The sequence below is a fragment of the Eleginops maclovinus genome, chromosome 13 (genome assembly GCF_036324505.1).
Source record: "Eleginops maclovinus isolate JMC-PN-2008 ecotype Puerto Natales chromosome 13, JC_Emac_rtc_rv5, whole genome shotgun sequence".
NCBI classification, from domain to species: Eukaryota; Metazoa; Chordata; class Actinopteri; order Perciformes; family Eleginopidae; genus Eleginops; species Eleginops maclovinus.
The window spans coordinates 12,545,192-12,559,751 of NC_086361.1; the positions used below are offsets into that span (position 1 = coordinate 12,545,192).

The 14,560-nt window shown below is 41.5% G+C and overlaps 1 protein-coding gene across 1 annotated transcript in view; it reads left to right on the plus strand.

The window, feature by feature from the left end:
* trps1 (trichorhinophalangeal syndrome I) overlaps positions 1-14,560 on the plus strand; it is a 104,552-nt gene that overhangs the window by 57,773 nt on the left and 32,219 nt on the right. Inside the window, exon 9 of the mRNA XM_063899828.1 lies at positions 953-1,727. Within this exon, the coding sequence (XP_063755898.1) occupies positions 953-1,727 (775 nt within the window). The remainder of the gene's footprint in view (positions 1-952; positions 1,728-14,560) is intronic.

Consider the following 14,560-nt stretch of genomic DNA (forward strand, 5'->3'; position numbering starts at 1 on the left):
ATTGTTGTTGTTTTTTTCAAAGTGTACTTTTAACATCATTTATCAATTCAACAGTAAATACATTTGGTTATATTAGACCCAAAGACACAAAATATACAGTTTTATTGTACTATTAGTATATATGTGTGTGTACATACTCACAAATGTATATCTATATTAGACAAGTTTTACTTTTTCTATAAGCCCTGATAATATAGAAGCTGGCCATAATTTGCCCACCAACAGCCGCCGCATACAGGAGTCCAAGTTCTTGTTATCGACGGTCCATTGATTATTCCCTTGGCCTGCACAGGATCAAAATGTTTTTGTCAGCCAGGAAAAACCCTGATGTTGTGCATCATGTGTATAGCTTCTCAGTAAGAGCCTTGCCAACAGGAAATGATGGTGGTTTGTTGATTGGTGATTCATTTCTTGTCATTCAGTTTCATTTACATTCATCGCAGTTTTGTCCTAACTCATAGTGATCTAGTGGAACACTGAGTCACTTTTTGGCCGCGACTCTGTGAAACTCTACCTGAGTGGTTGGAGGAAATCAGGCAGTGACAAATGCACTTTAAATACAATTTAGCCATTTTAGGGAGTGGATTTTCATCCAAACGTGATCGATTGCAAACATTTTTGGAATGTCTTTCATATACAGCCCATTAAAAGCTATTAGAATGCTTTTTGCAATTATAATCGATAGAAAGGTCAAACAAAAGCACGTACTTCAGTGTTAATTCATTTGTGAATAGTGTTACTGTGATGACTTCTCACTTACTGTTGGATTAAAGATAACTCCTGATAACAAAATCAATATTTTAGAGGTCCTGTTAACCGTTTGAAAAACCTAGGAAAACACCCTTTTTTAAAGTTTGCTTGTATCAGTGTAAAATTATGCTTAAGCAAATTGAAGTTGTATTTATTTGCATTATTTGTTGATCATTGACTCAGCTTTTTTCTCTCTCTGCAGGCGTGTCCACGCGTGTTGCCGTTGTCGACGCTGTGATTTCACGGCTCCTGATTCGGCAGCCCTCCTCGACCATTTTAACTCGGCCCACTGCCATGACTCCTCTCCTTCGTCATTGACTTCCTTACCCACCTCACTCACGCCTTCGTTAACACTCCTAGCCAATGGCTGCTCAGCTCCCTCTACCTTAGCCATTAAAGAGGAAAGCAAGGGGGATCTTCGCCTCCTTTACTCCCTTGCACCACCTGAGGGACGATTGGCCGAAGGAGGCCGAGACGAGGCAGGAGGGGTGGTAAAAAGTGAGGGAGGTGAGGAGAAAGACAGAGAGCGAGAGAAAGGCTGGGTGCTCGGGGAGACGAGAGGACTGGGAGAAAGAGGAGGTGAGCAGGCCCACGGTTTACTCTGGGTGCCTAAGGAGCGAATGGGACCTGACAGAGGAGCAGGAGGTGGGAGCCCCTCTATTTTCTCCTCCCCCCACTCACTGCCGTTTGTTTCTGCCAATCATGAAGCGTCGCAGCAGAAAAGAGGCGTGACTTCGCCCAGCATGGTTTACCTGGGAGACACCAAGTCATTTTTGGGAGATAACAAGTCACTTTTGGGAGATGCCAGGCTGTATGGAGGAGGAAGGCCAGGAGGAGCCACTGCAGGTGGGGGTGGAGGGGAGAAACAGAGCCGGATGCATCCACAGTTCACAGGGGGAGGAGGAGGAGGGAGTGGAGGTGGAGGAGGACAGGAGAAGGGAGGAGCCGCTAAAGAGGAGTCCCAATCCCTTCTACGGGTAAGTCAGAAAAAGCGCCCACCCTCTACTTCTCTCATTCTTAACATCCCTCTGTTTCACATTCAACTCTTCTCTCCTTCAGCCAAATCTTTCTCCTTTATCTCATTTACACCCTGATTTAAGCTTTGAGCTCTGACTCCCTGAATGAGGACCTTTGTAGCTAGATCTCTAAAGCCAGATCCTACCTGCTGAGAGCATTAGCCATCAAAGTGCTTCTATTAATAGGCCTTCATCTTCGTTTCCTTTGAATCCGATGTGAGGATTAGACCTCATGCAGGGAACAGCTACAATGAGATCTCTAATTCTTCCCTCATATTTAAAGCACTTATGCAGATCATTGTACGAGCGTCCCCAAATTCTTGCGCGTGTCCATATCTCTGAGCTTTTGTCCATGTGCGTACGATTCCATGACTAAATTTCCTTTCCCGTAAGTTGTATCCAACTTTTTTAAATTAGATTTTGAACTCACAACATAGAGAAACTTGCCTGTTGCTACAGCAACGGGGAGGCCAACTGACAGTTCCCATGGTTACCACCTGTCAGTCAGTTTCCTCATCCTACTTAACAGCCCACAATGCTTTTCTCTTCAGTGATGTCATGGACTGGTAGGAACAGACTGTGGTTTGCCAGCGCCACAGAGTTTATTGACTATGATCACATGAGATCAAAATAGACTGGTGTGTGTGTGTGTGTGTGTGTGTGTGTGTGTGTGTGTGTGTGTGTGTGTGTGTGTGTGTGTGTGTGTGTGTGTGTGTGTGTGTGTGTGTGTGTGTGTGTGTGTGTGTGTGTGTGTGTGTGTGTGTGTGTGTGTGTGTGTGTGTGTGTGTGTGTGTGTGCGCGATGGGTGAGTGGTGGTATTGAGTGGAAGAGCAGTGTGTGTATATGTCAGTGTAAGGAGTGTATGACTTCTTTGTACAAGTTGTGGGTTGGTCGCGTGCGTGTGTGTGTGTGTGTGTTAGGTGTTGGCAGTAACTTGGCAGACTGGACTGGGTGGGGCAGCAAGAGGTTTACTCATTATCATGGGTGGGGCAGTGTGTGTCTGTCAGAGCGAGAGAGAGTGAGACGGAGGGAGAGAGTGCATGCGTGAGAGAGAAAGGGGAGGAAAAGTGAGAGGAAGATTTGAAGTAGGACTCAACAGAATTGAGGATTTGATTGAGGTTATCAAATAAAGTTTCAAATGCCATACTTTATGACATAATCACCACAAAAAATACTGTGTTTGTCACGAATAGAAGCTTGAATCTACTCGGCACAGCTCGTATATGGAAAGTAAGATGGAGTTAAAAGTCAACCCCTAACATACAGCTTTCCATTTTGTTCTCCGTCGCAAACAAGTTATACCACGAGAATTAGCAAGCTTTAAAGGGGTTTTTTGTTCATATCAACAATATCTTTTTTTTATAGCTCCATACACATTATATTTACATGGATCCTCTCATCTACCTGTGGGAAACAAAGTCAAGTCATATATTTCACCATCCAACTGTGCATTTATTCTTCTGTACCAGCTCTTTCCAAACTCTTCGTTGAAACTATATGATGTTTACACAGAGGAAAATAGCCGAACCAACATGTTTTTTGCAATTACTAGGGAATGTTAACTTTTCCCCTGAATTGAGATAGCAGTATTTGCTATCTCTAGAAAATCTAGAGTGGCCTCTGAAATTAAAAGTAAATTTATGTCAGCTGCAACAATGTATGGCTGCATATTGAGTGTGTAATGGTAGACCCATGTTCGCCAGGGTCCATGTAGACTGTATGTCTCAAATGCAGTGAAGACATCTAGCTACTGACTTTTGTGGAGCTTCAGACCTTTAAGTATGTAATGTGTTTAGTGAGACAGGTGGTGAGTGTTTGAAGGTAAGAAGAATAAAGAGAGACAGGGAGGAAAGAAAAACTATTTAATAATTCATTATAGAAAGCTAAACATGAATTATTACTTAAATAGCCTCATTATATATTGCCTTTACCGCTGTATTTCTCCCCCTCGCTCTCTCCCCTCACTAGACAATATTTATTCTCAGTTTCCATGGCATGAGCTGACACGTTTAACACATGTATAAAACCCCACGCACGCACACGCACACAGGCTGAAGTTGAATCATCGCTGGGAAGGGTAAGGGAGGGGCACTGATGCAAAGGATCATCCAAAACAGCTTAGTACACACAATCAACACACCTACGAACACACAAAGCACACACACAGACTTTTGGTCCAATTCAAATGCAGTCTTTGACGCAACAGGGCCGAGTCTGAATTACAGAAGGTAAATCCGCCCAAAATACAAATTGACTCTTTGTAAATGGCAAGTGAGAAGCAGTGAGGGCGCAGGAGAGGGGTCTGAAGGAAGAGCAATGATGGAGGGATGCAGGGAATGGGTTAGTAGGGATGGAGCGAAGGATTAAAAGGGGACAAAAGCGGAAACAAAACAGCCCAAGTGATATTTCATCCAAACACTTAGGTTGTGAGTGTGTGTGTTTTTCTTATGTGCTTGTGTGTGTGGTTTTGCACTTGTTTGTATCCGAATCCCCACTTGTTTTTTTTCTTTTCTCCTCGGCATCGACCCGTCTCTCCCTTTTTGTTCTATTCATTCTTTTTTTCTCAAAGGACAACTCACCTGATACACAGTGGTCGATGCACGGCTCACACGTCTTGCACACACACAAGCTTTCAGGCACACACACACACACACACACACACACGCACGCACACACACACACACACACACACACACACACACACACACACACACACACACACACACACACACACATACCCACACACACACACACACACACACACACACGCACATACAATCTGAATTGTTAGTATTCTGGTATGGGAGGCTTTTTGCTTTGTAGAGAGGAGAGAATATTTTCTTTTGAAAGGCCTGATCTATAATTCCTGCACAGTGTTACCTTGATGAGACATTGCTGTGCTATAGGCTTTGTATTCGTAGTGATTTATTGAAGAACAAAGTTTGATGTTTTGACTGGCTGTATGAGGCAAGGATGGAAAGCGTTTTAGGGTTGGAGATGATATAAAAGTAAAAGCTTGGTTAACATTTCAGTTTATAAATGGAATGAGGCAGACTTTGAGTAATGGTGGTTTTTCGAGTTAAGTAGGGCTGAGAAAGGTCTGCCTGTGAGCCAAACATATGTGAACGCATGTGAAGATATCCAAACATATGTGAATTGACCCAAAACTTAGATCATCTAATACATTCCAGACTGCGTTTTCAAAGGGAATTCCAGCTCAAGGACAGCAAAGAAGAGTAGATAAATGGACCCGAGCAGGGGGATGAGATGAGCATGCGACCTTACAAACACAATCTAATTGTGTTCATCTTATGTGGTAATAATGCAATACTGAAATGTGAACCTTTTGGGGGTTTTAGAAGTCCCATGCGTGACATTTAATTCCATTTGAGTGGAGAGACAGGCCGAGAAAATAGAGTTACAAACTGAGAGAGATAAACGGGAATGTGTGCTTTCAGCAGATCAGAGAAGAGTTTCAGTAAAGTTTTCTCGTTTACATTTCTGCCCGACGGAGCTAATTATGTTTAAAAGACACACACAACACACACACAATCACACACGCGGCTTTATTTCCATAAAGTTCTCATTACTTTGCGTTCTATTTCCCCTTCTTCCCTCTTTCTGTAAATTGATGAGTGTCAGTGTACATGTGCATCTGCACTGCTGTGTGTGCGCTTTTCCACTTCTCGTGTACCTAATTATGTGCGATGTTCTGTGTGTGTGTGTGTGTGTGTGTGTGTGTGTGTGTGTGTGTGTGTGTGTGTGTGTGTGTGTGGTGTGTGTGTGTGTGTGTGTGTGTGTGTGTGTGTGTGTGTGTGTGTGTGTGTGTGTGTGTGTGTGTGTGTGTGTGTGTGTGTGTGTGTGTGTGTGTGTGTGTGTGTGTGTGTGTGTGTGTGTGTGTGTGTGTGTGTGTGTTTTGTAAGGAAATTAAAGCATGGCTTGAACGTATTTTCCGTGCTTTTAATTCAACATCACTTTATATCCGCTACAGGAAATTATGGAGCTTATGCTTAGATCTGTGTGTGTGTGTGTGTGTGTGTGTGTGTGTGTGTGTGTGTGTGTGTGTGTGTGTGTGTGTGTGTGTGTGTGTGTGTGTGTGTGTGTGTGTGTGTGTGTGTGTGTGTGTGTGTGTGTGTGTGTGTGTGTGTGTGTGTGTGTGTGAATTTGTTATGTGTCTATTTGACCTTCAGATGATTCTATAATGCCTACAGTTTGAGTGCTATCTATTGATGAGTGTCGTGAGGGTCCTGTTTGGCCTTGGTCACTTCACTTCTTTATTTGCTGATGTTGAAGATGTGGGTTAGATAGACGACACTACAGGCAAGGTAAATGCCTCTGAAGGCTATTGACTGCTTCAACAGCCTTTAAAATAAATACAGCAGTATGAGTAGTCTGAACTCAAAGACCTGCAGACAACACTATAACTGAAGCTGTTAGGTGAGGATGCTCTTCTGAAGCCTGGTATTCTCCTAAACATAGTCCCTTATGGAAAAGGTGAAAATGGTTGTCTTTATTTTTGGTGTGTGTATGTGTGTCTGTCGGAAAAGGGGAAGATGTACTGATATTCGCTGCTCTCAGTTTGTTTGTGTAGCAGTCACATTTCCCATCAGGACACAGACTCAAATAAACACAGCCTTGCTGGAAGGAAAAAAAACAATGTGTTAGTGTGTGTGTGTGGCGGCATGTGTGTGACAGTGTGCTTAGTGTATAAAATACTGGCTTTAGTGTAACAGAAACATAATCAGACAACCTAATTTCCGTAATTTTGACCTGTGTGTTTGTTTGTCTGTCGGTCTGTGGAAATACTACTGGACAGGCCTGTGCGTGTGTGTCTGCTTGAAAAGGAACGTGTGTGTGTCACAGTTATGACCCGTATGTGGCTTTACGCAATGTGACAGTCCACAGCAGTCTCATTGTCTGCAAGGAACATTACACTTGGCTTGAAAAGCAAATTACACCATTTTTACCACATTTGGACCCATTTTGGCTATTCCCCACATGCCACGCTTTTTCCCACATATATTGCATCTGACAATGTGTGTACTGGGAAGGTGACAGCTTGGCGTTTTTGGCTTACACCAATCAAGAAATAGCGTATTTGCTTGACTATATCTTGGCTCATGTTTGGATGTTAATCCTCCTATTTAGGGGGCTTTGAAATGTATGATTGACTGATTCCGACATGGGTTTGAAAGAGCATAAACAGTCAAGTGTTCCTTCCCAACCTGCTTGGGAAACATTACTTTTTTTTAACCAAATCACACTACTTCCATAAGCGTAAATTCCGTCATCAGTCATATAAAAAGTAGTCTACATTGACTTAAAAAACCCAGGATTTGTCAGTGTGGTTTTTCAGCTCAGGCTCAATCCGCTTGATGTAGCTCCTCTCCTGAAGTGTCCTTGAGCAAAACATTGAAACGTTATTTTCTCCAGGACTTATGCTGTGTAGCTGACCTAGCACATTGACCTTCCTGTGGAAGATGAGGAATTCTCCTTTCTTGGATCCGTGCAGTATTAGAGGAGACTTTCCTGTGATTGCCTAACGTTTACTGGCACTCAGTAAATTGCCCCATTTCTGACAAACTGCACCAATCTGGCACCAAAGAAGGAAAAAGCATTAAAAGTATTCGGATAGTTCTTGCACTAGTCTTATATTGGTTGTGATTATACAAGCATCTTGAGCTGAAATGCATTTACAGTGGTTTATATCTCATAATGTGTTATGATTAGTTTGACTTGAGCCTAACATGCCATCTATTCAGATGTCTTCTCTTCCCACTGAGTACTTCATTGGTTCAGACACATGTCGCTTACACACACACACTTTTGATTGGTTAAACTGGTCCGCCGTGACACAGATGTTCCATCCTTCCCGCCAGTGAACCAACCAGGTGTTTTTCATCATGTCGACATGGCAACGGTAAAACACAGTGGTTATTTTAGCTCCTAGCTGTAATTTAGACGTTTACATCAATTACTGTTACAATCATCACACACACACACACACACACACACACACACACACACACACACACACACACACACACACACACATACCTACACATGCACCTACACACCTCCATACATACTACTGGAGTTGTGTGTGTGTGCGCGTCCGCTTGTGTGTTCCTTTTATATTTCTCAGTGTTTTTCTGCCATGGCTTGCACACCCAGTCCCTCGGTGCTTGTATGTTTCTCTCTCTCTCTCTCTCTCCGTCTGTGTAATTTGGGAGCAATTCACTACTGGCTGTGTGTGTGTGTGTGTGTGTGTGTGTGTGTGTGTGTGTGTGTGTGTGTGTGTGTGTGTGTGTGTGTGTGTGTGTGTGTGTGTGTGTGTGTGTGTGTGCATATGTGTGTGTGTGCATATGTGTGTGTGTGCATATGTGTGTGTGTGCATATGTGTGTGTGTGCGTGCATATGTGTGCATATGCGTGCATGTAAAGCATATGCATGTGTGTTCACACATGGAACTAATATTGAGGCCAGATGATCATTTTGCTACAACAAGACCTCTACACGCAATGATTGCCAACCACACACACACACACACACACACACACAAATGCAATGGGTACATCTTTCTGGCAGCACTTGTGTAATTAGGAAGCTGATTGGTTAGATTAAATGTCCATCTGACCCCTGACCAGTAGTTAATTTGAAAATGCGGCTTGCCTTCCCCTTTCCTCTTTCTCCTGGCTCTCCTGGCTCCCCCTTCCTTCCCTCATCTTTTCTTTTAATCTGAGGTTCCTTCACACAATCAGGCCTTTTGATTTGATAATAGTGGCTGATGTAATTTGACAAACGGGTGAAAAGGGGCTGGAGAAAATAAGCGGCTTCCAGTAAATGACTGCAAGCAAATTGATAAATGACTACAAATTACTTTTTTCCAGTTCATATCCATCAGAGTATCCAGGCTAGTTTATGTCCTGCTTAGCAGAAACACCTAATGAAGAACAATCTGTTAAACATATCATTTGAAAGTCATCTTTAATACCTTTACTTCTTCTGTTATTATTCTCTTTGCTGATATGCGTTTAGGAGAAACACTTTTGATCTTGCCTTTCAGTGGAAGGATGCATCTTGTAGCTTTAAAGTGGGGGAGGGAATGCTAACACAAAGCTGTGAAATTGGGTTTCAGCATGCAAGGCAAAACAATGGCCAGTTATTTTACTTATAGGGAGATAACTTGCCAAACCACAACCATTTACCTTAATCTGCTTTCCCACCTGCATTTCATTTGCTGTCGGCTGCCACTCATCGCTCCTTTCCTTTATTTTGGCGAAGTTTTAGTAGGATTTATTGATATCATCATCACATCAGCACAACTTGTTGCAGTAAGGAAAAAAAATGAGTCAAGAAGCTAAAGGTGCAGTACCAATGTTCAGATTTGTATCACATAAGCACACACACACTCAAACATGAACAGAATAAGCACACACACCAGTTCTACTAGTCATTTTCACACTTAATCCACTTCACCTATGGACATCTAGTCACACCTTGCTTTAGTGTGTGTGTATGTGTGTGTGTGTGTGTGTGTGTGTGTGTGTGTGTGTGTGTGTGTGTGTGTGTGTGTGTGTGTGTGTGTGTGTGTGTGTGTGTGTGTGTGTGTGTGTGTGTGTGTGTGTGTGTGTGTGTGTGTGTGTGTGTGTGTGTGTGTGTGTGTGTGTGTGTGTGTGTGTGTGTGTGTGTGTGTGTGTGTTAGAGAAAGAGACCGAAAGAAAGACGGTGAGAAAGTGTTTGTGTGTGCGTTTGTGAGCGAGCAATGCCATGGCAACCTTGGCGGTCCAAGGCGCTCTTGGCAATATAGTAAGATGACTCTGGGCACGTGCACGAGCAGCAGACTTTGCCATCCCAATATGTGTGTGTGTGTGTGTGTGTGTCTCTGTGTGTGTGTTTGGCATGTGTGAGGTGAATGTTAAGTAGAGATTTTCACTTTTAACTCCTCTCTGTGGAAATGCACACCCCACCCTCAAACTGATAATACTCTCACAGTGCTGTGCATACTTGATATGGGGTGAAAGAATGAAGGATACATCAGTTTTCTCTCTCAACTTCTGTCTGTCTCTCCCTTAACTCCTCCCTTTCTCTCTGTCTGTCTCCCCCTATCTGTCCCCTGTGAGCTCTTCACTCATTAGGAATTCTTCACTGGTGTGTGTGCATGTGTTTCTGTGTGTGGATTTTCATGAATTCTGCTCCACTGGCATGATGCATCTTGTACACCCGATTTCCCTTAAGACCATTTCTCTTGTGTTCTCTTTCTCTTCTTTTTTCTCTTCTCTATCTGGCTGTGCTACACAACAGGAACCGACACAGCTCAGCACAGCTTCAACCGTTCAACTACTTGTATACTCCCAGACTATATATCGACATTTATTGTGTTTCAGTGGGCCTGTGTAGCTCAGTGGAGCGATCCAAAGCCAAAGACATTATAGTCGGGTTGTGCTGCGAGAGCCGTGTCTTTGTTCTGTCTTTGCTGCTCAGATTTTTGTTGATAAGAGCCATTTGAAGACGTGGTTTGCTCAAGTTGCATTTTGATGCTCCTTACCCCTGCTTCTCCAGTCAAAATTACAATAAGTTATTCAGAATAAGATTTGGATGAGTTTTCTTTTCTGACCAGTGTGAACAGAAATGTGGGGAAGATGCAGGTTTTTAAAGTTTAACCCATAATAACCCATGGTGACACAGATGTTACAGGACATTTAAAGTTCCATATGGAGCTTTACCCTTGATTTTAACTCATTAGTGACACATACTGAACATCATGGTGGGACATGCACTAGGTGATGTGATTTTGTGTTGCCATAACAACATGTCCAAGATGTCTGTGTGCCTGAGCTAGCTAATTTTCAAAAGCTTGTTTTTTGTTGCTTAAGGTAATATTCAAGCCATTTAATAATGATAATGCTTACATAAGAAGTCCCTCGTTACATTTAATTTTTTGTGCGAAAGTTGGGATTTCAAGTCAAGTCTAATTTATTTATAAAGCCCAATATTTCACATTTTACAATCAGCACAGCATATACCATCCTCTGTCCTTAGTTTCTCGCTCCAACATAATAAAACTGCATGTATTAAAAGCAGGACTCACAACACATTCTGTTCACAATTCTTTACAATCTGTGACCGATGTGTTTTGGAGACAAATTATATATTGTCAAATGTGAAATCTCGTCCTGGGATAGGTCACTAGTTAATGATCTGTAGAAACAGACAATAAGGAAAACCACATAAATCAAACAAGTGGACCAAATAGAGGTGTCAGTGTTACGCAATGATGAACAGGTGAGAAGAATGTCAACAGATACAAGACAGCAGAAATAACGAAATAAACATAACATATAATGAATTATGATTTTACTAAAAATAGTCAATTAAAACCAATTTAATTACCGCTCATGTTTGTAAAGAAATCAGATTTTATTGTTGTGAGCGAACTCAGTTCTGTTAAATATCAGTTTACTAATTACGTAATTCATACTTTCTTGCAGGATTTTGTGTGTGCTGTTACTTGAAGTGCGTCACTGTTGCAGATGTTTGGCGTTTGAGTTTGCACACATACATACATGCAGGTCCCCGAGTCCCATCTATCCTGTTCCATAATAGACCAGGTGCAGATAGACAATGGGGGTGTGTGTGTGTGTGTGTGTGTGTGTGTGTGTGTGTGTGTGTGTGTGTGTGTGTGTGTGTGTGTGTGTGTGTGTGTGTGTCACACTCTGAGCTACTGCTGTCATCACAAGTCCTTGAACATTTCCCAAGTTTTCTTTATGATTTGACTGCAAAAGCATCAACATTGAAATCACACACACACACACACACACACACACACACACACACACACACACACACACACACACACACACACACACACACACACACACACACACACTGTGCCAATTGAATCTAGCTGTATCTGTAGTCTATGTGTTTCCAATCAGAGAAAAACATAACCTCATTCGTCCATTTACACCAGATAAGCATGATTAAAACACAGTTTTATCTCTCCCCCTCAGAAAAGCTGTAACCATGATCAATCTTTCGAACTGAAACATCATTCTTTGGGTATTTAAGCCAAGTCCCTTAGAATCCAATTTCAGTCCTATATTCATTCCTGCATTTTTGGTTCAGGTCACCAAGATAAACCCATTTCAGAGAGAAAATCCTCTCTGAAACTGGATCCATGTTATTCCTTTGATGTAACACAGCTCACTGATTAAGAACAACTCTGTCTCTCTTTTAAAGTAACATATCTGATTGTCGCGGATTTGCAAGTGTGATGCTACCTAGAGACCTTTGAACTATGCTGAAATAAAACAGTGAGTCAAATAAATAGGAGACTGATAAAACAATAGAAGTGAAATGTCAGTCTGTCTTAAGTCTACTGATTTAATTTGCAATTGGATCTTATATGAGTAGTTTTCTTTCAGTAATAATAATAATAACACTATTCCAGCTGACTAAGTAATTTCCTGCGATCCTTCCTGTTAAATCATTCAAAAGGCGTCTTTTAAATATTTACATTTGTTTATTTTTAACATCAATTTTTACTTCCCAGCAGTCGTGTTCTTCACTTCCTTTGATGGCGCAGTGTTGGCACATTACAGCCACTAACTGTTGATCAGTTAAGCAAAATACACTGCAGGGTGTAAACAAAACAACCCATTCATAAAAGCACAAGTCCTTGTGTAGCGATTGCCCTTACATTGTGGTGGGTTTGGGTTAGTTTGAAATGCACCTCCGAAATGTCAATGCCATGTAGTAAAGCGTTTGATCTAGTTGTATTAACATGTTTTATGTGTATACAGTTAAAGGTAAGACACAACCACGTATGTGTAAATGTACGTATGACGCACACCTTGCAAACAGATGAACATATGTAAAGGATCACCATTATTTAAAGCCCCCTATTTGCAGATCAAGCAGGAAACAAGTGTTACATTACTTCAAGACCACCGACAGAGCAAGCAGGAGACAGAAGATACAGAGAAAGAGAAAATATATCTCCAAAGAGACAAAAGTACTAGAGAGAAAAAAGCAAAACGAGATGAGAAAGACTGGGAGATGAGAGAGGATACACAGAGTCTGACATAGAGAGAGAGGAAGGAAGGGGAGCAGCTGCCAAGCTCTGAGTGGGGTTAAGCATCACCACAAGTACAACCTAATAAGGTCTGAAAGTGTACACACACACACACACACACACACACACACACACACACACACACACACACACACACACACACATTACTTGGCCAGTTTTCAAAATCAGTGTTTCTGCAGTAAGCAACAGTAAGCAGTAACTCACATCTGCCTCCATATCTGAACACTGTTGTGCATCATGCTTCTCTTTGCTTCTTTTTTCAATGTTGCTGTTCTGACTAAATGAAAAACATTCAGTAGAAAATGCAGCAGGTCTGTCCTTTACTAAAGAAATTCTGAATGAAAAAACTCACATGAATTTTATGCAATTAGTGGATTTAATTTGCAGATTTCATTTTCACCACAAGGAATCAAGCAATACCAACATTTAAATCGTGTGTTTAACAGAGATTTGCTCATATGTTTCTTTCAGCAGCTTTTAAATGAAATTAACTTAAGAAATTAGGCGTCTCTAGCTGTAAGTCCTTCACAATCAACTACTGCCAGAAAGTTTTTATCCTGCGTCACTTGAAATGTGGCATCCGCATATGCAACATTTGAGAGTGAAAACGGTTGTGAATGTTTTTAGATTGTATGTCATGCATTGGCGTTTACAGGTTGTGTTGCAATGTAAACAGCATCTTATCTATCTTTTGTATCTTAGCTTGCTATCAACCTAGCTACATCACACCTAGAGATTACAATCTCGCTGTTAGTAGTAGTGTGTGGTCCATTGTCTTTTTCATGTACTTGGTTTCTCTAAAATCTAGAACAGTGGTGTCCAAACTTTTTTTACCGAGGGCCAAATACAGAAAAATATTGGCATTTGGCGCCCGGGCCGTAGTTTGGACACCCCTGGTCTAGAATATGTGTTTTGTAAACCCAGTAAAACATATTTGTTATCTGAACAAAAAAGTTCCTATCTGCACTTCATCATATAGTAATTGTATGGATAGATAATAAAATGATGACTGATGGTTATTAGATTATTAAGAGACTAAATGTCCCCTTATTTGTAGAAGGCAATGGTTTAGTTTGACAACAACTAATACTGCTAATTCCTCTTTGCCATTCCCAGCTTACGTATTCTACATCAAAACGTTTTTATGAGTAAGATTTCTGTTGTTTCTCTTGACCTATTAAGGTCTCAGATCTTAAGAGAAGGTTGCACCATTTGTGTCAACACTGACTCACTGCAAAGAATTTAAGAGACAGCGTCATGCAGTGTTAACAGCTTACTTGACATCATCTGGATTGCTTTTAAGCAGTAAACCTTTGCCAGATGACCTTGGTTAAGGTGCAGTAGCTTTATACACATTTAATTTGACTTTTGTAAAAACTATTTTGCATATAGCCTGGGATGACCATTTCTATTTTGCATCTACTCAAATGTCTGAACTGCCCCAGAACTGCAGGCTTGAGCGAGAGGAATGTGCATCTGTTACCGAATTTTCCAAATCCCCTCTTTAGTACTTCCAATCTGTTTAAGCAGTATTAAGCCCCAGCAGCATTTTACACCTGTTATACCAAGTTTGAAACCCACGCTGTACCTGCTCCATAATCAGATACAAATCGCGTTATCCCGTCTCAGCAAAGTAGTGATCTAGAGGCCGAATGCAAGAGAAAACATAATTGTGATACACTGTTGTTAGAGATGC